This window comes from Rhipicephalus sanguineus, chromosome 3 (genome assembly GCF_013339695.2).
Source record: "Rhipicephalus sanguineus isolate Rsan-2018 chromosome 3, BIME_Rsan_1.4, whole genome shotgun sequence".
Taxonomy (NCBI): Eukaryota; Metazoa; Arthropoda; class Arachnida; order Ixodida; family Ixodidae; genus Rhipicephalus; species Rhipicephalus sanguineus.
The window spans coordinates 217,628,503-217,653,067 of record NC_051178.1 but is presented as its reverse complement, the minus strand read 5'-3'; the positions used below and the strand labels follow the sequence as shown (position 1 = coordinate 217,653,067).

General features: G+C 47.8%; 1 protein-coding gene across 1 annotated transcript in view; it reads left to right on the top strand.

Moving 5' to 3' along the window:
* The window catches only part of LOC119388302 (prostaglandin E synthase 3), a 105,805-nt gene that overhangs the window by 45,088 nt on the left and 36,152 nt on the right, over positions 1-24,565 (top strand). The window contains exon 4 of the mRNA XM_037655998.2: positions 13,837-13,864. Coding sequence (XP_037511926.1) covers positions 13,837-13,864 — 28 coding nt within the window. The remainder of the gene's footprint in view (positions 1-13,836; positions 13,865-24,565) is intronic.

Sequence of the window (24,565 nt, the reverse complement as noted above, 5' to 3'; positions counted from 1 at the left end):
TTTTTGGAAAACACTCGTTTTGGCATCTCTTGTCTCTTATTTACGCAGTATCTAAACGACTACGCTGAAAACACACCCTAAGTGCCCCCCCCCCCCTTAAAAAGAAAAAAAAATTTGCAAGTGAGGTCGGTGAAAAAGAAGCCCGAAATCGCGCTAAGACGGTTAAATTCATGGTGTCGTGTCGCTGAACTGCACTTCGCCCGGCGGCCCTGCTTCGCTCACGCGGACGCGTCTCAGTGCTAGTTTTGGTATTGCGTACTGCCGCGTGTGTTTTATGTGCTCGTGAAAGTCACTCTGACAGAAAGCTCGACAAAATGCCACATGCATGTGATGTTGCTGGATGCCCGAATGGTGCACGCTGCCAGTGCACACCACCACGCAGTAAAGGCGGCCAACGTTGGGCACGCCAATAGTGACGTGAGAAAGACCGCTTTCAGGCGGTGTTGCGACCAGGGGTTAGCGGCATCCCAACGCTTTTATCAGACTTGTACGACTCGTTTCCGGCGGGTCACCTCATTGGTAGCTGGCTCCCGCTGGAGTGGCCGTTAGCCCATCTTTTGCAGAGAGGAAGGTGCATTCGTACTAGAGAGAACAGCGGTTTATTTACAGAGGCATGATGAGAGAGAGAGATTTTGAATTCATGGTGTCGTGTCGCTGAACTGCACTTCACCCGGCGCCCTGCTTTGCTCACGCGGACGCGTCTCAGTGCTAGTTTTGGTATCGCGTACTGCCGCGTGTGTTTTGTGTGCTCGTGAAAGTCACTCTGACAGAAAGCTCGACAAATTGCCGCATGCATGTGATGTTGCTGGATGCCCGAATGGTGCACGCTGCCAGTGCACACCACCACACAGTAAAGGCGGCCAACGTAGGTCACGGCAACAGTGACGTGAGAAAGACTGCTTTCAGGCGGTGTTGCGACCAGGAGTTAGCGGCATCCCAACGCTTTTATCAGACTTGTACGACTCGTTTCCGGCGGGTCACCTCAATGGTAGCTGGCCCCCGCCGGAGTGGCCATTAGCTCATCTTTTGCAGAGAGGAAGGTGCGTTTGTACTAGAGAGAACAGCGGTTTATTTACCGAGGCATGATGAGAGAGATGCAGAGAGAGAGAGATTTTTACACCAAGTCTCCGGCTTATAAAGCCCCAAGTCAGACAACCGTGAGGCACTCAAAACCGGTGTCTGTAGCTCCCGCCAAGCCGGCGACTTGTCGTCCCGGTGTCCGGCTTCCAGAACGGAGGCAATGAGTCACACAATGTTCACGCCACGCCCCAGCGACCACAAGGCGAGGATGAGTGTCTGAAAGGGTAGAAGGGGGGGGGGGTGAAGTGTCGCTGACCTCTAGGGGGAGACTGACTGCTTTCCCGAACTCAATCACTCCCTCATGTCTGCGCTCGCAAAAGGAATGCAGAGGTTTGATGAAAAACTCGAGGTAGGTGCTGCCCATGCCGACTGTACCCGGTAGAAAGAGTCGTCGGAGGCCTCCCCTTTGTTCCAGTCAGAACCCGTCTGCGGCTGCAGGATCCATGTCTGCCTGCCCTCGCGGGCATAAGCTCCCGAAACATGCCGCGCTCCATGACCTCCTCCAAGCGCCGGCCTAAGGGGAAATCTTATGAGTGACAGGCGTGACTGAAATCAGTGCGCATCATGGCGCCGGCCACCTCGCACTCCAAAGCTGATCGTAACAGCGAGTGATTTGAAGTGCGCTAACGCGATGCGGACCCCTAAAACATTTTATTTCAAAATAAGCACTTCCTTGGCACAAAAGTAGCAATGTGAGGTTTCTGGACCGTTATTTCAACGATCAACATCGACTTAATATTTGCCTTTAGTGTCCCTTTAACACACCGCGAGGTGACAACCTTAGCCCAAGTGTCAGCCTCGCTCCTAGCATCCATCCATACCAAAAATAGCTCTGTGATGCGCGCCTGCCTCGCCTGACTGTGATGGCCCACTCACGCTAGCGGCACGGCAGCTCGCCGTTTGCTGTTTGATGCTCTCAGGTGGCCGTGCACAAACGCTTGCGTTCGCACACGTCAACGATTCTTTGCTGTTGGGCGAATAGATCCGAGACCCATTTTCGCATCGTTCTACGGCTGCCGGATAGTGACGTGGCCAATCAGCGACGGAGAAGCGGTTGTCATGACTACGGCACACCGGGTCGTTGCCAGGCATGGTTCCAGCAGTCAACAGAGCGTTGTAGTTTGTCCGGCATTAAAAAAGGCGTCCCATAAAACCAGATAAAGTGTCCCCAAGCTGGCGCCAGGTCAAGTGGCGCCAGCTAAGGAGGATTAGAAACAACTAACAAATGCGTAATCTGTGTCAGAGATTTCGGAAGTGCCCATCTCGACTCGCTAAGCCTACAGCATCGATTATTTGACTACGGCTCTCAAAAACGACGCCAAATTGGGACAAATTTCGGAAGTGCCCATCTCGACTCGCTAAGCATTGCTGTCGAAGCTTAAGGACATGAATCTAAAGCAAATGGAAGCATCAATTCGGAGCTGACAAGGTACAGAGTGCACAGCGTCTACTTGATAGATTCGAAGTGGACGACAACTGCTTTTGGCAGTGCGGCGATGTTTTTTGGAGGCGCGATATCCTTGCTGCCGAAGTTTGCCGTGCACGTTGGACAGCTCTCCCGCACGCGACGACGGCCGACGTTCTACGGCACCGCGCCGTTGCGTCAGGCGAGCCACTGGTGTGAGCGGGCCATTACGCCGCTTTGGTGGTCGTGTTCCCCGCTTATGATCGCCCCGAAAAAAATTGCGGCCTGGCTACAGGGGAGACACGACGCGCGTTGCGTTTCCTTCTAATCCGGCCGTGTTGTTCAATACCTCTTTAAATGCCGCAGGATGGCGACTTTAGCCCAATTTCTGTGTCCTATCAGCGATGTTCTTCAGGCGGTCAAACCGCTTTTGCTGATAACGCTTTCATTGTTAACGACTACAGCTACCACAAGGGTTTGTTTAATCATTGATCATGGATGTTAGTCGTCGGGATAAAGATGTACCACCAAGCGTCAATGTGGGTGCATCCACGTTAAACGGTGGTATAGCTGCTAAAGACCAATAGACGTTGTGCAGTATCTATATATATATGCAGTCGATCCCGGATATATCGAACTCGAAGGGGACCATGAAATAGTTCGATATATCGATAATTCGAAATACGGAATATGCGTATGTAAGGCTTTAATTAAAGCACTGCAGGCCTTGACACAGTTTTCTGAAATCGTAAAAAGCGCGAACATGACGATTCGCTCACAAATGCTAAAGAACAAGGCAAGAGCTTCTTTTGCAAGTTAGCGCACTTTATTTCGCGTGAAAAAAGTCCGTCAACTTGTCTTGCTTCTTGCGCGCCGTGAATTCATCAAGTCATCGTCAACATTATTGAAGCTTTCCAAATAAGTAAATTCAGCACCTTCCACCACAACGGTGATCGACGCTGAACGCTGATGCGAGCTCTGTAGCGCGGCAAAGGGTTTAGCGGTGGCAACGGCGGCTGGCATCTTCAAACCGCACGGGTCCATTTCCACAGCACCGGCAATGTCAGCTATGATCTCGATGCAGTAAGAAACAGCTACGTCGTTATCTGCACCGATGAAGTCACTCGCTGTGCTCCCGTTGGATACGGCGCCCGGAAACGATAAGTCGCAAATTTCACTGACGCACCGTACGCCGTAGTCGGCGGTCATGACGCGCCCGAAGTCGTCACCTGGCACCAAGGCCCGTAAGGAAACAGTGCCCGACGGTGCTTTACTTGACGTCGTTCCAAGCACCGGTCATCATTTTTATCGCTACGGACGGGACAATGCTTAGTTCGTCTCCTGAATGACGACTTATCAAGATCAAAGCGCGAAGTACACATTCTGCAAGAGACAACGCTGCATGAAGAAACATTTCTCCACCGTCGACATGTTGGCGATACCGATGGCACTTGTGGCTTTGCAGAAGGCAGCCGCTACTTTAGCGAGAAATGCGAAAAAAGCGCAGCCTCTGAGATCAGCATTTAAAACCGAAAACAATAAAAATACGTCACGAGGTTGCGGATCTCGAAGGCCTTGCTTTGCGGGCCCGCATGCCATCGTGCGGGAACAGACAAGGAAGGGAATGCAAACGTTACAACAAGGCTGCCAAGTCACTTCGAATTCTCATTTTGGTGCCCTCGGCAATCAGCCTCTTTGAAAAACACTAGCCCATGCGTTAAAACCTGTGGACCGGGCGTCAAATATACCGGTGAACTGACAAGCGCTGCGCAACGAACCAGAGCAACGCAATTTCGTCCCTGCGCGCGACGAGAGATTGGAACTTATAAGAACGCGGCCGAAAAATGATCAATAGTTGTTAGGAAAAATGCACTTCCTGGGCTTCGGCGCGGGGCAGTGTTCCATATAGCGGATGTTTCGCTGTACGGGAGTTCGATATACGTGCACACCAACCCCATACTTTTGCATGGGAAATTCAAGGGGATTTATCAACTGTTCGATATAGCCAATAATTCGATATATCCGGGATCGACTGTGTGTGTGTGTGTGTATATATATATATATATATATATATTCACACACATTACATTTACTACTAATAACGTCCCCTATACTTTCCTTGGCATTATTGTCTGTTAGTTCACATTAATATTGTGTATAACAAAGAAAAACGAGCCCTTAGAATTTGCACTTTCCTTCATTCATAGCGAGGGTCTCGTTCTGGCAGTCTTGATGCTTTCAGGTAGTATGCGAGGGATTATTGGTCAGCTGCCAGCTCGTAATAAGTTCACGTACTACGTGACGCCAAATGGCAGAAAAAGAGTGTTCCACACTCGCCGTCGTGGCTACTGGCGGCGCTGACTAACACTCCACGTTTAAAATGCACCTATATACCCCATAAAGTGGACGGGGGGATGGCCGCCACGGTAGCTCAGTTGGTAGAGCATCGGACGCGTTATTCGAAGGTCGCAGGTTCGGTCCCTGCCCGCGGCAAGCTATCTTTTCGTCCACTTTTCTTTCTTCACATTTACATTACATTTACTACTAATAACGTCCTCTATACTTTCCTTGGCATTATTGTCTGTTAGTTCTCATTAATATTGTGTATAACAAAGAAAAACGAGCCCTTAGAATTTCCACTTTCCTTCATTCATAGCGAGGGTCTCGTTCTGGCAGTCTTGATGCTTTCAGGTAGTATGCGAGGGATTATTGGTCAGCTGCCAGCTCGTAATAAGTTCACGTACTACGTGACTCCAAATGGCAGAAAAAGAGTGTTCCACACTCGCCGTCATGGCTACTGGCGGCGCTGACTAACACTCCACGTTTAAAATGCACCTATATACCCCATAAAGTGGATGGGGGGATGGCCGCCGCGGTAGCTCAGTTGGTAGAGCATCGGACGCGTTATTCGAAGGTCGCAGGTTCGGTCCCTGCCCGCGGCAAGCTATCTTTTCGTCCACTTTTCTTTCTTCACATTTACATTACATTTACTACTAATAAAGTCCCCTATACTTTCCTTGGCATTATTGTCTGTTAGTTCTCATTAATATTGTGTATAACAAAGAAAAATGAGCCCTTAGAATTTCCACTTTCCTTCATTCATAGCGAGGGTCTCGTTCTGGCAGTCTTGATGCTTTCAGGTAGTATGCGAGGGATTATTGGTCAGCTGCCAGCTCGTAATAAGTTCACGTACTACGTGACGCCAAATGGCAGAAAAAGAGTGTTCCACACTCGCCGTCATGGCTACTGGCGGCGCTGACTAACACTCCACGTTTAAAATGCACCTATATACCCCATAAAGTGGACGGGGGGATGGCCGCCGCGGTAGCTCAGTTGGTAGAGCATCGGACGCGTTATTCGAAGGTCGCAGGTTCGGTCCCTGCCCGCGGCAAGCTATCTTTTCGTCCACTTTTCTTTCTTCACATTTACATTACATTTACTACTAATAACATCCCCTATACTTTCCTTGGCATTATTGTCTGTTAGTTCTCATTAATATTGTGTATAACAAAGAAAAATGAGCCCTTAGAATTTCCACTTTCCTTCATATATATATATATATATATATATATATATATATATATATATATATATAGGTATAAGAGTATATGCGCCTTCATAAAAAACAACGGTTTATTTTGTCGACGTTTCGATCGGAGACCGATCTTCATCGAGACGAAATTTGCAAGGCTTCGATGCGCTTTTATATCATCGTTCTCCGAGCCTAGAGAGAAAAGTTCTCTAAAAGGCCAAGCTAGCTTGCACCTATCGCTGCACTGTTGCGATTGTGGTTGTGTGCCTTTATTTGGTAACATGGCTGTTTTGTATCTACACAGGGCAGATGCAGCGGGAAATCGTGGAGGCTGTGCATGTAAGCTCTCTGTCAGGTGTGTGCGTCGCGCAGGCCTCGATCAGCTTAATTCAAAAAGAGATAGACTATCTGGGCATACGATGATAGTTGCTACGATTTCTGTTTGTTTGATTTTTTGTAAAAAGTTTTTACCTTTCCGTCCCCTCATGCTCACATGGTACACAGCAATGTTATTTAAGCATGGGTTACGCGCAATAAATGTTGTAGTTGGCAGTAAGCACTTGTCCTGTGTAGTATTTCTTCTTCTGTCTCTCGATTTTTTTTGCGCTGTAAATTTACTATCACTCTTTAGTTCTGAGGCACTGTTGTACCTCGCATCTTTTGTCTACCACCACTGCTGCTGATAACCACATAGATGTATTTAGTGTTGTTTCATAATTAACAATTTCATTGTTTGAGTACTCTGTTTATTTGCTAGTGTTGAAAACAATCGCTGAAGAGGTTATTCCAGAACACTTAACTGCATGATGCCCTTGTTTTTGCGTTATTGAGGGAAAAATGGAGTGCTCCTGAGATCATTTTCTCCATGAGATTTGCAATGAATCGAAATATTTCTAGCTCTTCTTAAAGGGCCCGTAAACAGGCTGCGACTTTTTTTTTACACCCCCCAAACAAGTTCACTAATTCGTACAGTAGACCGCGGCGATCACGTTTTCCGAATATTACAGCGCTGCGCGCCGCGCAGACCCTTCATTTCGAAAAACAATTCCCGCGCTTCTTTCCTATGCCTGACCAATCCTCCTCGTACGCGCAGTGACGCAAACTTTGCGATCGGCGAGTTGACGTAACACTGAGCTCGTCGATTGGTCTAAGCCAGGTAAACGTCAGTTCCTGTTCCCACCCACCGCTACGAAACTGCGCCTTGTTTCTTGGCCCTGCGGTGATGCGGTTTCGGCCACGCAGTAACGCAGTTGTCATGCGTATGTTCCCCGCACTACATGGCACCTGCACGCAGTTTGCCTTCGACATGAGCAACACGTGGAGGAAGCGTTGTTCAGTTGTCGGCTGCAAATCGAGCAGAGAAAGGGGGAATCTCCTGTAGCTCAGACGGGTTGCCCTTGCGGCAAGTGGGGTTCTCAACGCTCTTCTCTCGCGCCCCTTCGTCGTCTTGGAAAGCAAGCATGCATTCCTGCTGCATTGTGAACTGTCACAAAGGTTCAAAAATACCGAAAAGCCGAAAACTACCTGTCAAGTTGCGGAGCACGTGCGACAATGTAAACAATAAACAACCAGGAGCTCCAGCAAGCGGAAGTACATTGCGACTGATCCCGCTCGCCGATGACGTCAATTGCTGACGTCGTGTCAGGTTGGCGAAGTGGGCGGAGTCACGACGACTGGCTAGACCTTCCCCTCCTTGTGGCGGAGAAGGGTGGTGAGGCCGCGCGAAAATTTGAAACCAGCTGAAACGGATGTTCTAACCCCTGTAACTTCCTTATTATAGCACGTATTCGCAAAATTATTGCGGCAGCATGTTCACATAGCAAAAGTGCGCATATTTCCCTTCATTACAATTTTTAGACCTCGGGGTTGTTTACTGGCCCTTTAAGAATCCCATAATAGTTAGTCATGTGCTTGAATGTAAATGCAACTTGCTTCTCCAGTGTACTTCAAGGGGTGAAATTAGCTGCTCCAGATTTCTCCCAGAGGCAAAATTACTTGCTCCAAAATGCTCCAAGATGGAAATTTTCACTGCTCCAAAGGGCTCCAAAACGAAAATATTGCTGCTCCAAAAGTTGCTCCAAATCAGTAGTCCTCAGTAGCATCACTGTGAATATTATATAATGAATTTATGCCTGTGGTTTGCACAATAGATAAAAAAAAAGCTGTATACTTGATGTTTCTGATTTTCCTGATAATTTTGTATGTTGTGCCCATATGACTGAATAGCACGAAATCACAATTCGTTTTCAAATAAAAAAATTTTTCAACAGAGGAAAGTTCGACAAACGGTGGTTGACGACAACCGTTTCACGAAGAGTACGTTTTCGTAAATTCGCAGCCATGATGACAGCTGCTGAAGCTATATATCGTATTTGCTTGAATCTAGGCCAGCCCTAATTCTATGCCGACCCCTGAAATTTGCAAGGCCAGAAAAAAAGAAAACTTAATCATTGTACTCGAATCTAAGCTGACCCCCCCCCCCCCTTTCGGACATCGTTCTTTTCGAAAAAAAAAACATCGGCTTAGATTCGAGTAAATATGGTACAGTAAAACCTAGGTGATACGAATCTCGTGGTGTCACCAAAAATATTGGTATCATCCGAAATTCGTATCACCAGAAAACATGAAAGTTAGTGTGCAAATTAAACTGGCGTACATTTTCAGTTGTTTCTCAGGGCTACAGCAAAGTCATGAACAGCTCTGAATGATTGCCAGTAACGCTTTTTGTTTGTCGACAATCATAGTTGTTATCGTAAATATGCGGCGTGTGCGCGCATGTGCAATTAATGAACCAAAAGTGCTGTGTCCCGTGACAGCTGGTAGCCCCTTCCCAATCTTAGTACGCTTTTCCACATGACACCAGAGTACTGCGGCGAAAGTGAGTTGAGTGTTTTGCACGCGAAAGATGAAGGCCAGAAAATTTTAGAATAGCTGCCCTTTTTATTATTTTCTTATTGCAGTGGTATTGGGGATGTTCTTTGGGAGATTTACGGCCGTGCCCACACAATCAGGAGGTTTGCTGAAAATTCTGGACTCTCCCATGCAAATCGGAGAGTGAGCTTGTGTGCGCATCGCAAGCAACTTGACATTGCGAGGCCTAGCTCCTTCGCCAAGGCCGTCCGCTTCTTTTTTCGGTCCTTGTCCACCTTTCACAGGATGTCCGACTCAGGCGCGTGTAAGCATAGTACATCGACGCTACCTCGAGCACAGCAGCACGCATCAACGCATTGGAGAAAAAAAAAAACGTGACGTCAACACCATCTGTAATCTAAACGCGAAGGCACATTAAGGCCTCCAAGATTCGCATGCAATATTTCGGCGGCTACGATGCGCTGCTGATAGGCAACTGGTGGCGCGGCGCACATAACCAACCACACTTGGGTTCCTGCACGGGCGTGTGATTGCCGCGTCTTCCGCGACAGCGCGGGCACCACATGTCTGTACCTGCGCGGTAGTGTACGTTTGTATCAAATGTTGTGGGGTGAAAATCTGTTTGGAACAACCGTACACCATTAAATTGCAGGCTAATGGGCCTTGGCCAGAACCACAGAAAAATTCATATCACTCCGAAATACGTACGAGCCCTGATCGCATCACTGAGGTTTTACTGTATTACAAATATCTTTCTTTTTAGCACAAATAGAAGTAAAGGGGAAATACCTCTTGTCATTTCATTGGATTCTGAGCAAATTATATATTTTTAAAAATTCTCAAAGTGTTGCGTTTTTGAAAATTGGTCAACTTTGGGACGCTATGGCTACTTCTGCGAACATCTTAGCTTGTTCATATTTGCAGTATAAATAGGCCTATGAATAGACAGTTCTAGACCGCTTACAAAGTGACAACTGCTAGAAAAATCGTGTTGCCTACGCATGTTCCATTACTGATCACACACTGCATGTCAAACACGGAACCACCACTTAGTCAATTACCACTTGGTTCCTCAATGGCATTCTTTTTAAATGCGAAGCATTTCTTAGCGAACCTCAGGCACTTTGGGTGTTTCTATCTACGTATCTATCTATCTATCTATCTATCTATCTATCTATCTAGCCGCCTACGTCTGGGCGCTCTCCTGGTCGTCTCCATAACTTCTAATGTACCAATATTGGCATAGCAGGGGATCAGTGTATGACGAACACGATTCACTGGTCATGGCATGAATAACGCAAAATACCTGTCGCGTACGTCATGAAACCCTTTCTCTCAGTCACGTGTGGCACATAACCGCATACTAGATTTTATGTTATGCGGGTATGTGCCACAGGTGATACAAAAGTCTCAACCAACACAGTGAACGCGAACATAAACATCGACACACAAGGAAAGTGGTAATAGAACAATTGTTGGTGTTTTATGTCCCAAAACCACGATATGGTTATGAGAGACGCCGTTGCGAAGTGCTCCGGAATTTTGACCATCTGGTATTCTTTAACGTGCACTGAGATTGCACAGTACATGGGCATCTAGCATTTTGCATCTATCGAAATGCGACCGCCGCGGCCGGGATCGAACCCGCGACCATCGAGTCAGCAGCTGAGCGCCCTAACCGCTACACCACCGCGGAGGACACAAGGAGAGTGAGGAAGCTGAGGACAGAACACCCCTGGAAGACGCTCAACTACCATGCACTCATTCACGTAGTCCGCAACGTGGACCACGTCGATTACGCAAAAACCGGGGTGGATTCTTCCTACAATAAATATTCCGAGCGAACAAGGCCTCTCATCATTACCGGCGACTTCAACATTGATTTATCAAGACCCAACAACGCCTGGTTCTTATACTGTGTGAAAGACGGCTTGAATATAGACAGGCATCAAAAGACCTCGCTGCCGCGTGCAGGGCTGGAGGAGTCATATATAATTTCATCGTAAGATGCACCCAGGATTTCCACCAGCTGTGCTATACCTCACACTTCACTACACTTAACACTGTGGGGATTGAGGCTTGCCCGTCGCCATTGCGCGGGTTTTCGCCTATTTCTGCCATCCTCATGTCCGATCATGTCGCTCCCCTCCTCCGCCGTCCTACGGCGCTGGGCGAGCGGGGGTGACGTTAAACCCCCTCACCCCGGCGCCGGATCGCGACGGTGGCGCCACGTTCGAGTCTCGCGAGACGTTGCGCGCGGCGGGGGAGACGGACACTCTCTGGACCTCGTAGGGTAAGCACGTATTTTCTTTCCCGTCCGTCGGCTCCTTTGTTTGGGCTCGCTCGGACGGAGTTCGCCAACGGTGCCTTGCGCCAGCGGCGAGCGCTTACCTTACGTTGTCCTTTCCGAACGCTAGGCCGAAGAGCGGTGCGGTGCATTCGCGCGTGGTCTTACTACGCCGAAACCGTATCTATCGAAGCCAACGCGAGCGGAGTTTGCCCTTGCTCGAGCGATCGGGCCCTGTTTTGGTCGCTGATCGTGAGAGCACGCAGCATAGTCGCGAGGGAACGTTTCTCTCAGCGGCGTGTCCCCGTGAGCCCTTTTGCCCGCGGAGACGTGCTCGCGGCACCCTTTGTGTTGTACTTTCGCCCGTGGCGTGGTTAAGCCTGTTTTGCTTCTCCCGCCGCCTTTGGGAGCGGGCGTTGTACTGCGTTGTGTGGTGTTGCCGCAGGCAATAAAGTGTTGCGGATTTCGGGAGCAGTACTGTGTACTTGCCGCGCTACGCTCGGCGCCTTGTTTGCGCTCGAACGTACGTGTGCAGCGGCGCGCTAGCTCACGCGAGGCGACGGCAGAAGCGGCCCTGTGGCTCGCTAAGTCCGAACCCACGCTAGTGGCCGTACTCCTGTGAGGTACGTGCACACTACAACACCTCGTAGCCGCGATCACGAACGGATCCGATTAACAAGTCTGGCTTAGCTGCTGGTGCTCACTGGTCACGGTGATGATGACTTTGTTCAAGAACTGTCAAGGACACCTTCTACACATACACACGGGTTCGTAAAACGCGCGTGCATTCTCCGTCATAACGGACAAGTATAAGCATAACAACTGCAACTGTGACTGTAGGGTACGTGCAGTGCGCCTGCGCGTGCCACTCGGCTGTGTGTATATCCTGGGGAACTTTTCTGAATGAAGCTTAGTTGCGAGTAACGCCTGTCCTGTGCATTTGTGTTTTTTCTTTGTGCTGTTCGGATTCGCGCTATCCAGTATTGAAGAATATAAGCACTACATATCAGCTTACCGCGTCTGGTGTTGGTAACAACCATATTGCTGTTGGCATCGTTACGCAACTGTAAACAACTGGTTATATAATACATATGCAACTCTTCAGCATATATGAGTGTGTTTATACCACTTCCACAATTCTCTAGCGTTATTCCGTAAACTTTCGCTCAATATGAAAAATTATGCCACAGTCACCATACCGCGCATGCTTCGCATAACATCGATTCCTACGGTACATGGGATCTGCCGAATTTTTTTAAGTATCAGATTTAGACGCCGGCCGACCGAAAGTTTGCTAACTGTCTGCAGACGATGATGTGTCGACGTCATTAAAGCACGACTGCTGTGACATGTTTGCTTTTCCGCTAACGCCACTAATCTCCACATTACACCGGCCTGTCATGTACAGGTTGCCTTGGACATTTATTTCGCCGTCGGCTTCAGACACCTTCTTTTAAAAGACATTTATACGAGCACTTAGTAGGCGCATACTAGCTGTTGAAAACACTGTAAAGGAAAGTGTAGCGGGTAGTGAAACATCGCTGTAACGTAATGCAAGGGCTGTAACTACAGATTACGTAAATGTGATGTGCTGGCTGAAAACAGCGGTCTCTGGGCCAAATGTTAACTCAGTGCTGCCAGAGACACTGATTTTATTTCAAAGCAGGCACCGAATGAGCACACTGCATATCGTGTCAAGCTTCGCTTGCACAATTCAAACACACCAGTCACTTTCGTCGTGCGATGCTTAGCACTTTGCCGAAAGGCCACAATCGCTGTCTCTACCAAAAACTGTTTCTTCAACATCATAGACATAGTACTTTGCTTTGGCCAGCTTCTGTACTTTTTCTCGCGAAGGTACCCGTGCGTGCACGCCACATCGCTGAAACGGTAGTGGCGAATAAACGACGGCATGGCTGCTCGCCCGGTGCGCCACAGCACAGTGAAGTTTCCCAATCTTCGGTGGTCTTGCACATTCCGAAGCTCTTATGAAACAATGCACATTGAGCAAAAGCAGACCGCCATCACAGCGTCGAATGGTGTTCAGCAGGCGTTTCAACGTGGCCTCGTACACCTCGCGGCGGCGTTGTAAAGACTAAGTGTTTCTAAGCCAGCTTGCAATGGCGGCGCATCGTGTAAACTTTAGGCACGCCACCTGACCAGCGCTGGTTTATCATAATCACTTGCAGCAAAAGACGCCCTTCTTCTCGATTAGTGTTTTAGCTAGAACTGCTTATTTACCACACTAAGAGTACGGTAATATCGTACTGGCTGCTGAGTGCGCATGTGATTAGGTTACCATATGGAAACACTTTCCATAATGTATGCAGGGTCCACCGGGTCTATTCGTATGTGGATAGAATTTTTACACTTCATGCGAAGACAGTACTGCTCGGTTGAGTTTCGGTGTTTTGCTCATTGAAAATTGTTTTGATTTGCTATGTATTTTTCATATCGGTCCAGTGAGAGGAGCGTCTCAGGAGCACCATTGCTCTGACATAGTTGAACAATCGCAGTGGTTGGCCCTTACAGGGAGCTGTGTGGCTCCATAAGCATAAGAAATATCCATCTGTTGTTTTCATTCGAACGTCTTCATTCCGGCATAATTATGGATCACACTTTGAGAGCACCGAAGTGACCTTTCTTCTTCTCCACTTTCAGGAGCAGACAGGGGACAGTGACGACGAAGGTATGTACCATTCTGAGACACCATTCTGGTGTTCAGTCCATTACATTGAATCAGTCATGGGATATTTGGGGTGTTATATTCTTATCTGCAATCCCTGGCCCCTTGTTAATTTTCTTTGACCAATATGTTAAAGGAGAAAAGTAAAAAAGTTGCACTGGGCTTTGTAGATGCTTTCTAATATTATGTAGAAGACTTTCCGGCCATGGTGTGTAAATGCATTGTGCATATGTTTCCTGCATTCCTCAGTGGTTGTCAGCAGCACAATTTGTGCCATTCTGCTACAATCCTATTTCTCTGCTCCCATTCAAGTGGAGCTTGCGCAAAAACTCCCTATTCCTCCTGCTTATGCAACAGTGGAGCATTTCTGACCCAAAATATTCTTGGTAAATCATAACAGCAGCTTTTCCATGTTGCAATGGAACCCACTCCCCTCTTTTCACTCATGCGCTTTTTGTATTTGGCCTAACTGAAGTACCGGCGCCTCCTTGTGTGTGTTATTATTATTTGCAGTTCAGGAACTGGCAGTAACACATAGACAAGTGTTCTCTTATCTCGCTAATCGCTGTGTGTACTGTGATGTAGCCACATCAGCAATGCTGCTGCCTAGGCACCGCTTACTGTAAATGACCTCTTCACGCCAATGAAGATTTGAACACTTCTCCCCTCGAATTTTTTTTAAGATATGACGTATGTCATTTGCACTGCATAAAGTTCTTGGCGGAGGAAATTAGAGCACTGAGCCTGTGTATCGTGTGTGTACTGTGGTGAAACATTCCAATGGAGTCTGCTGGGTTGTGATACATGGTCTGCGTTTAGTGCTAACGCACACAGTTGCTCGCGCACTAGCAGTACACGTTCTGCAATTGTTTACGCACCTAATAGCTTAGTAATATTGAGCACACTGTAGCATCAGCTTCACTAAGTAGGGGCGATGATTGAATGTAGTGTGGATGCAGACAATCGCAAACAAAAAGATCCTGTTGGAAATGAAAAGACCGTGAATTATAGTGACAGATTCAAGCATCCCTTTTGCAAATTGAGTAGGATTATTTTTATAAATTGCATTTAAACGTAAAGAAAAAACAGTATGTCGCACAGTTTAGAGGTGCTGCACTATGAAGCTATTCCGTTCGCCGTATTTAGTCTGATGCTTTTTTGTGCACTATAATTAGTGCTCATAGTATGCATATTATCGACCTCCGCTCTATGCTGCTTACGAGGTAAAAGGAGTTGACGCTGAGTGCATGCCTGCTGAGCATCCCTCAGTGCACAGGCACGAATCACTGTTGTGCTCACCTCCCCATGGAGGATTTAACCTCCCACTGTTTGCACCCTGTATTGCGTGTACACCATAGACACCTCAGCAGATAGAAAAAAAATCTGATTATAGTATAGATGTTTCATGGCATTTTTCACATTATCATTCTGTGATCAGACATTGACCAGCAAGTTTGCTGTTTCACTGAAGAAAACGGGTTCCACAAAATTTAGTTGTTGGCCCTTTAAGGGGGGACGCAGCTTTCGTATCGTGAAAAATGGCAAGAAAATCGATTTTTTGAGAATCACATCTTCAGTTTCTGTAGTCCTGTTTCTATGTGATTCCAAAATATCTTCACTGAAAACCATCTATAAGTGCATTGAAAAAAATTGTTGCGCATATGAGGGGCCGGAAATTAATGCGGAGATAGCAAAAAAGCAGTGTTTTTTAAAAAATATAGCTCCATAACAGTACAACTGGGCGCCGCCATATTGAGCACGTCGGAAAGAGCATTTCTCAGTCTTCAAAATCCCCGCCTCGGCTGGCTCCTTCCTTCAACACCAAACGCACAAAAAGCAAACGTTTGAAGGTCGTTTCGAGGCCTCCTATTGGCCACGTCCTCCATGTTGCTCCAGCATGCCTCGCCATTGGCCCAATGCTCGCTAAGAAGGGACGCTTTGCAAGGTTACGACTGTCGAAAATCTTGCTACTTAGTGATGCGTTTGCAGTCGTTCTGTGTGCTCAGGTCGATGATAATTTAGAATAGGATTACCCTATACAGTGAAACCTCGTTAATACGTACCTGCCGGGAACGCGGCATAACTATGCACTAAACGGTAGTACGCGTTAAACACCAAGTACAAATTTTCATCTCCTAGCGTACGCCATCGCCGCCAGCAAATAAATAGAGTGCCACTGCAAATATTGCCTAAAGTACCCACTGCAAAGCCTTTCCTGTCTTTTTGCCAAAATGGAGAAAAGATCCTGGCACACTGGCACGACCACCCGATAGCGCGTAGTGGCGACGCCGAAGAGCATTTCGAAACTATTGCAGGGTCCGGGATACGCGGTCAACGCAGTGACTGGCATAGTGACAGAACGGACAGTGTCTGCTTTCCGCGGTATATGTGCGTGCGTCTAACCGCGATCTGCTACTAAACGAAAACCGACACAGTTCCAGTGAAACGTGGTACGGCCGCATGGAGCAGATTGTCTCCCGGCTAGTTGCGTGCAGCGCGTCGCCTACTCTGCTCACGCCGTCACTACCGGGCCGCTTGCTGTGCCGCACGCGTGCATTTATCGTGGGAATGTTGTTCGTACCCACTTCGCACCAGATCGTGCGCCCGCGACCCGCAACGCTAACTACGCAACAGCGATCAGCTTTCGCTTCTACAAAGCGGTGCACGCCTGATGGCGGCTTAGTAGCGTTTGCTGTCGGGCTAGTTGGTACATGGCTGAAGTTCTTCGTCCCTGCCCGAGCATTTGTGTCATTAATTCAACTTCAACCTTGAAGACGGCCGCGCCAACGAAGCGGCAGCGATCGGCGGCCCGGCGCGTTCAGGTTGTCGCCTAATAAAAGTGTGCAGTCTGCTTAAAAAGTAGCGCTGCGCCGCATGCGTGCCGGGGCAGATAGCTGAAGATACTTATTGTGATAAGGCTGTCGGTGATAAGTCATGTCGGCGTGTTCGTCGGTGGCCGCCACCTCACCTTCATTCTTTCCCGATGCTTACCCGCAAAGGCGTCGCCGCAATCGCGCGGGAGTTGGAATCGGGGATCGACTGATCTGCGCACTTCTCAAAAAGGCGGAAGACCTTTGGCGGCACATTCTGGCGGCGGGAAGTTGAGCGGCGCAGTAAAATTTTATGGCACAAAAAGTTATCGCGGTACGCAGGGTACGCACTAACCGGTAGGCATAGGGTGAACCACTACGGCTTAAGCGGTCAGCGAATGCATTGGGCTCTATGGGACTCGGTCGGGGATTCGTCGCAACTACATTTTAACCGTTAGTACGTTTAAAGCGGGTACGTATTAACGAGGTTTGACTAGTATGACAGCTGCAAGCGGAAGCGCAATCATGAGAGTACGATAGTGTGCCGCGCTCGTCGCGAACATCGCAGATGCACGTCTCGGGTAAGAAGTTCTGCTTGTCAGCATTTCGTACTCCATACGAAGAACATCACGGGACTACTCTTCGTACACGCGATCGAACATGACGTACTTTGAAACATCGGGCACCACAGTCACGCACATCGCAACCAAGCTTATACCCCTGTCACACGGCCACCACCGAACTTCGTTAAACTCCATCAATGTAAAACTCCATGAGGGAGTTAGACGGTGATGGAGTTGTGCCCATGTCACACGGCAATTTTACGAGCTTCGGACAGAAGCCGCAAGGGGTCCATTAGGCGCTGCTGCACCTACGTCTGCATGCAATATTTCGCGTCTAATCACGCTGAAAACATTCTCAATGGTATGTGGGATTTTAAAAAGTATAATTTAATCACATCAACACAACTTTTTTTTTGTCTTTATCACATAAACGTGCACCTGCAAGCATGTTGGCAGTAATTTTGACAGGAGTGCTGGCAACACTGTACGTTTGTTTTGGTACGCGTCTTCTCTACACGTACCGATTGTCAAACACGATGCAAGTTGTCGCCGAGCTCTTTGAAGTTGCGCTACCACCCAAATCACGTTGTCCTTTCCAATATCAGCTGGGTACAGGTCTCACGTCCAGTCCACGAAGCCTTTGCTGTGGATGGCTCCCACGACAGTCCGCATGTACTGCCAGTACGAGTGCCAGCATCGACGGAGAAGGAAGAAAACCTGCGTCACTCGACTGCTATGACTATTGGTAGTGCTGAAGTAGAACGAAGAGCACCGCAATAAGAAGGAAACGAGATGCACAGACGTAAACACAACGGTGTACACGGACTCGGGGACACTTATTCAAAATGGCGGCACGACGACTTTTCGCGAGGCATGGTGCGGAGAGTATGTGCACTTATACGCGTTTTTTTTTTTTTTTTCATTAAACGCAGGTTATGACTGGATTATGCAGTGAAATAACTTTCAATATTAATGAAATTCATTATTGTGTTGACTGCGGCTGTTTTGTGCTTGCGCTTTTTTCCATAACTACAGATTACTGGGGACGAGAGTACTCCATTCCGCCGCTAATGGAGATCGCCGATGTCCCTTTGCGAAACGTTCCGTTTAACTTCCTTGACGTAAGGGAGACCGTGTGACACAGACCGCATCTCCGTTGACGTAACGACGAGGGAGTTGCACGGAGTTAACGGGTGCCCGTGTGACGGGTATTACTGCTCGGAGTCGTGGCTAGGTCTATAGGCCTCCGCTCACGAGGCAAATCCGAACTTTGCGGGTAAGGACATCACACTAGCGGACAAGCCGCAGTGTGCTTCGTTGCAGGCAACAAATGACATTGTCCACTGGCTCCTCGAAAGCGCGGATAAGCATTTTATGCATCGACGGCGGCCGAGCTCGTCGCGTAGCAACCGCTTGGAACAGCGGCTAGCAATTTCGTGCATCGGTGCCCCAAGATGCGATACCAAGCACGTTACACGCGCCGATTTTTCGTCGCCGCGCCTAGGAGTATTGCGCATGGTCACTGAATGCCGCCAGCCAGCATAACGCGGGCCGACTTACTGGACCCCGTGGCCGAGCACACTTCGGCGTGAAATAAAGCACTGGTGATGCAATTGAGGCACGCTTAGATTCATGCTTGGTGTCGCCGCAAGCTCTGATTCTTCTAAAATAATAAAAGCCTCGCAAATTACTGTTTCTGCGACCGAGTAGATGATGAAACGCATCACAGGCGAGGTTTACAAATGAGCATGTGTGAAGCAGGGAGTTGAATTTATATCGGACCAACCCGCGTCATTGAATAAACTGCTCAGAAATTTCATCGCAGCAATGTTTGCAATAAGTGTGCCAATTTTCATCAAAACCTACGAAGGAATACTGAATGCCACGTCCCCTGCCTTAATTTTACTCGGAAGGTCGCTGTAAAGAATGACCTCCGGTACACATCCATTGTTTTTGATGGAGACAGTGACACTTTCCTGGCTATTTCTGAAGAAGAAACATACGGCTTTATTCCATTGGCTAAAGAAGACTATGAATCATGTTAAAAAGAGGATGGGTACAGCTCTGCAAACACCTGTATCAAGAACACGGAGTAAGAAAAAAAGTTTTTTGTTTGTCTTACAAAAATGTTTGCCTTACACCGTGATCAAGAAGCAAGAAAGATCAACCAATTGGAAGATAGGGCGGCATGATTCAAGACCTGACTAAAAGACCGACTAATTATGGTATGGCTATCTTTGACAACACTGATGTTGATGACATGCAAAAGGCCATAATGGCAACATTCTATTACATCACCGCGAGAGATGAAGAGCAGTCGATGAGGCAGTCTGCGAGTATAATACTGGCACTCTTCGTGCTTATAGAGAGTTCTGTGCATCGCTTAGCCCAAAGCCTGCAAAGCATCCCTATAAAAAAAACAGCGTTTCCAGTGCCTCCCAGTGCCTTTCAGCGCACTGGGTGGCACTGGAAATGCTGTACAGTGTGTCCCAGTGTACTACAGCGCGCTGGGAGGCACTGGGACAGACTGTACAGCGTGGCCAGTGCCGCCCAGTGTACTGAAAGACGCTGGGAATACCGTACCCAGTGGCCCAGTGTCTTACAGCGCACTGGGAGGCACTGGGCACGCTGTACAGTGTCTGCCCGCGCACTGGGAACACTGGCAGCACATTGGAAAAAACTGGGCGCGCTGGGTGGAATTCATATAAAATTTGGTATTGGGTCGCGAGAAGTTGAAAGAAAAGCTTATAGAATATTTTCAAAATACTAGTCTATTCTGTGTCCTACACATATCTAGCTTTAGCTTTAGTTAAGCGACGGACGTACGTATGCGCTAAAGCAATCTTCTGTCGAGCGCGCACGATTTCTTTGAAGTGTGTGATCGAGTGTCGTGAATTTAGTTCATATAGCTGCATCGAAAGAAGTTATCATTCTCAACACAATATGACATAAGTATTAGTCTGATAATAACATCAACCTATTCTACCAGCCACTCCTTGCATATGGGCTTGTAGCGCTGAAAGCCGCACCATGGCCGCACGTCACCGGCAACAGTGAGCCAATGTAACGCCAAATCTCGGCGTGTTTAGCTTCTGATTTGTGTAATCGAAGGTGCAAATATGGCCTCACTTCAGTCAGGTATGATCGAAACTACATTTGAACAGTTATTAGATTCTTCATAATTGAATATCCACGTTCTTCATAGCGATCGTGGCCCATGGAGTACAGCTCTAAGCCCAACGGTTGGTTTGGCTATGGTGAACTACTGCGGCTGTATATTAGGTGGAACGTAAACAAAGAGGACGGAAAATATGTTCAAACGGGTGACGATAACTAAAGTGTTCAGTGTGCAGTTCAGATAAACATTGCTTTCTACATAGGTATCACTAACTGCTTAGCGAGTCAGTGCGATCACAGCAACACATCTGTGGTTACGCTAATATTTTTTGCGGCAAACCGTGCCAGATAGACGTTCTGATCCTAGGCAGCACATAACAAACAAATTATCTTCTGTTAGGTTCTGGCGAGCACAAAGAGACTGAAATCTGTGTTTCTCAAAGAGAAAAATGAAAATACCGGCTTTCGATGTTGCGCGTTCGCGGAAAGCAAATGGTTCGGCTGGGCAACGTGATAGCAAAGGCGTCGCAGTGCTCTGGGCAACGCGCGAGGATTTGACAAGAAGCCACAGCAGGACAATAAGTACAATTCCACAGTGCGTTAAACCTGTATTTGTTTCATCTCTACACGTGACACTCTGGCAAGGCATCTAATTGTGATTGCTGCACTTCAGGCTCAACAAAATTGATTTTTTTTTCACGCAAAAAAAAAAAGTTTTTTCATGTTGCGGTATTAGTCGAGCATTCTTGTGGCATTTTCAGTTTAAAATTAATCCTTCGGTAACTATGCCTTGCATCAAAGGTCAAATTTCAGTTTCACTTTCTATATAACGAAGTAAATTGCCGCTTTTACCAACTCCGCTATATTGAGGTTGAACTGTTCTCAGTACTATTCAAATGGGATTAAGTCATCTTGATTTTTTAACGTGCGTACTAGCGAGTGACATCATCGAGCGACATGGTGTCTACCCATCTTGACATAAAACAAAGTTCTGTTTCACTCTGGGAATTTTAGCAAAAACACTCGAGGAAAACCTGGAAAACTCGGTTAATTTAGAAATGTCAACTCGGTAGACACCCTGAATAACTTGAAACGCATGCGCAGCACCCTCCTCGCGCTAAGCACTGCGCTTAGAACCAGTATGGCTCCATCCTGGAAGCGGAGGCACTGTCGTCATTATGGCTGCCCCGTTCTCCATGCCGTGGTCTTTTTCTTTGCAAGGGTAGGCCCAACGTTGGTGGATACTTTTTCAGCTCTCCGAAGGCAGCCGCCGCCCACTCGAGAACAGCGCTGTCGCGGGGGCACACGTGTTGCTCTTTCCCGTAGGGCCACGTGTGTTGGCTGCGAGGTTACTCTCGATGACTTGGGTGAAATGAGACTGCCGAGCACTCCTTGGCGGCAAGCAGTTTTCAAGCTGTACCAGTGGCACTCTTTTGCGCCGAGCTGCAGCATCTTGAAATGTGGCTATTCCCCGCCGCTGAGTAAAACATGCAAGACCATCCCACCAGGATTAGCCAGTTGTACCTTGCTTTTGAAAGCGTCATGAGGTCCTCGTTAAGAAACGTGCGATGAAGACAGTTTGGCAACTGATTATGACCATACCTCACACCTGCATTCTGACGATCAGTGCACCATCAGCAGAATCGACAGCCTCGTATTACTTGGCAGTCTACGTGGCTTTTAGATGGAAGAAAACGTCCATGGTGGGCGGGATTCTCTGCCCCGAGGTTGGGCTACAGGTGCCAGCATCGTCGCTGCCTTAGTGTGCATATACAAATGTACAAAGCGACGCTTCGCTGTGAGCGGATTGTCGTCCAATAAAAGGCGTTCACTGCAGCCTACTGATGCGTTCTCCAATGCCCAATCAATGCACGAAGCCCGCCGAACGTCAATATTATTTGTGAGAGAGCGCAGCCTGCCAATGAACAGGATACTCGTCTTCGGCGATAATATGCATTTTTGCACTTCATAACGTCTTTTGCTGTTTAATTTGTACGTGTTTAGCTTGTTCCGCCCACTTCGCGCTACTGTTGCGTGACTGAACTAATTGCATATTTACTTGCTTCTACCGAATAGCACACTGTGTGCTCTAAACTCGCTCGTATGTTTTTTTCTTCAGTTCTCCGTGACGTATAGGACAAGAAATATTGTGAGAAAAGCTACGTGGCTGTCAGTGCTTTAGCACTATGAAGATGCTTCACGCGTACGCCATTGTTTTTATTCCAGTAACAGTATAAAAATGTAACACTTCAGCACACAGCTTTCTGCAATTGATTAGCTGGATGACAGTGATACAGCAAAGATGCGGTTAATTTATGGGACAAAAGTGTGTTTGTGTGTTTCAAGCCAATGATGTCCACTGCTTTCCACCACTCTAACAATGACACAGAACAGCTCAAGATATTAAAAAAAAAAAGAGCTTTTATGTGAAGTTACCGCGATATGCTTGTAAGGCACTACTTACAAGGCATTAATTTTTGACCATCCGGGTTTTTTAACACAAACCTAAATCGAAATACATCGGTGTATACATTTCGCCCCAAGGTAGCGCTCGGCCACACAGTTTTATCATTTCCAATTTTCTGTTCCTTTTAGGCGATGAATCAAGTGCCGAAGACTTGTTGGAAATGTTACTCGGTAGTAGAAGGAATAGAAGGACATATCCAGCCCATCTAAAGCTCGTCGCGTAACCGGTAAAAGAAAGGCGCGCAGGAGCATGGCTTGGAGCCTTGTTTTTGTTTACCACTGGGTCGTCGAAACGCTGCATTCACACGATACTTACTACTCGATGTTTAGGACGGCGCCAAGTGCATTACGATGTGCTTGAACCACAAAGCGGCACCCAGTGATTCTGGCTAATGCAGTGTACGACGATCACTCACTGGTAGGGGTGTGCGAATAGTGAAATTTCGTCTCGAATCGAATTCGAATCGAATAGTGCCGAACAGTGGCCAAAAATATCGAATAGTATATTTACACGAAATCTGTACCTCCGGTTACGGTAAGACAAAGGAAAAATCAATGACACTACGGCGTGCTGACAGCTTCATTACTCGCTTGTTCGGGAGTGGCTTTTGTTTCAGCTTTTATGGGCGCGCCAGCATGTTCAAGCAGCACCACTCCTAACAGGGGGGGTACGACGGTAGCTAGTCTTTCTTTCGCTACGGTCGCGCAATCATCTGACAACGGTAATGTTGTGCTTAACCATCATGTCTGCTCTGGGCCCAAATGTCTTCGGGCGCTCGTTCACAGCAGCGTTTTAACTGCACGCCGGAACGAAGCGAGTTTCTGAACTTGTGGTGCGGTGCGGCAGTGGCGACTGCCCAGCGTGAACAAATTTTTAACACGAAAGTGTTTTATGCCGGGGTCCACCAAGACTTCAGTGGCGTATTTCCGTCACAGAACTGACGTCGAAAAAATAGACACGATCAGATGGCAAAGAAAGAAAGTTCCATCAACGGGCATCGAACCCACGACCGCTCGGTCCACAGCAACAGATGCCTGGCACGCTATCCACTGCGCCACGGTCACAGACTTTAGAGGTTTTACAAACGCGCCTTTTATATCTACCACTCTCCCGGTCGGCGGGGTGGTGTTGCCCTTTGGGAGCAGTAAAGTAATTCATCATTACTGTGGCCTCCACGACTAGCACCTGCAATGCGTTACACATCCGTCCCATTCGGTACGTTTTCAAAAGAAGTTCAAGTTTGTCAATGAATTAACACACCGCGAGGTGGCAACCTTAGCCCTAGCGTCGTAAAAGCGTCGGTCTCGCTCATATCATCACGCTAATCCAAACCAAAAATAGTGCTGTGACGCGCGCCTGCCTCACCTGGCTGTAACAACGCGTTCCCCGCTGACGCGTTCGCCCCGAGAAAAATCGTGGGCGGGCTGCCGGGGCAGCACGACGCGCTTTGCGTTTCCCTCTAGTCCGGCCATGGTGTTCAATCACATTTTAACATGCCGTGGGATGGCGACCAAGTTCTGCGTCCAATATGCGACGCTCTTCTGGCTATCACACCTCATTCTCTGATTACGCTTTCACCGTTAAAGGGGTGGTGCCACCAAATTTGCGGCTTGCGCGTTCTTTGTTGTAAGCGTTTCCTATAGCTCCAGGAAGTATGATGCACGCACCAAGATTCATGTATTCTCGCTAAATAATTTAATATCGCCTTTTGATTTGGACAACTTTCGGTTTCGGTTTCTGGGCGCCG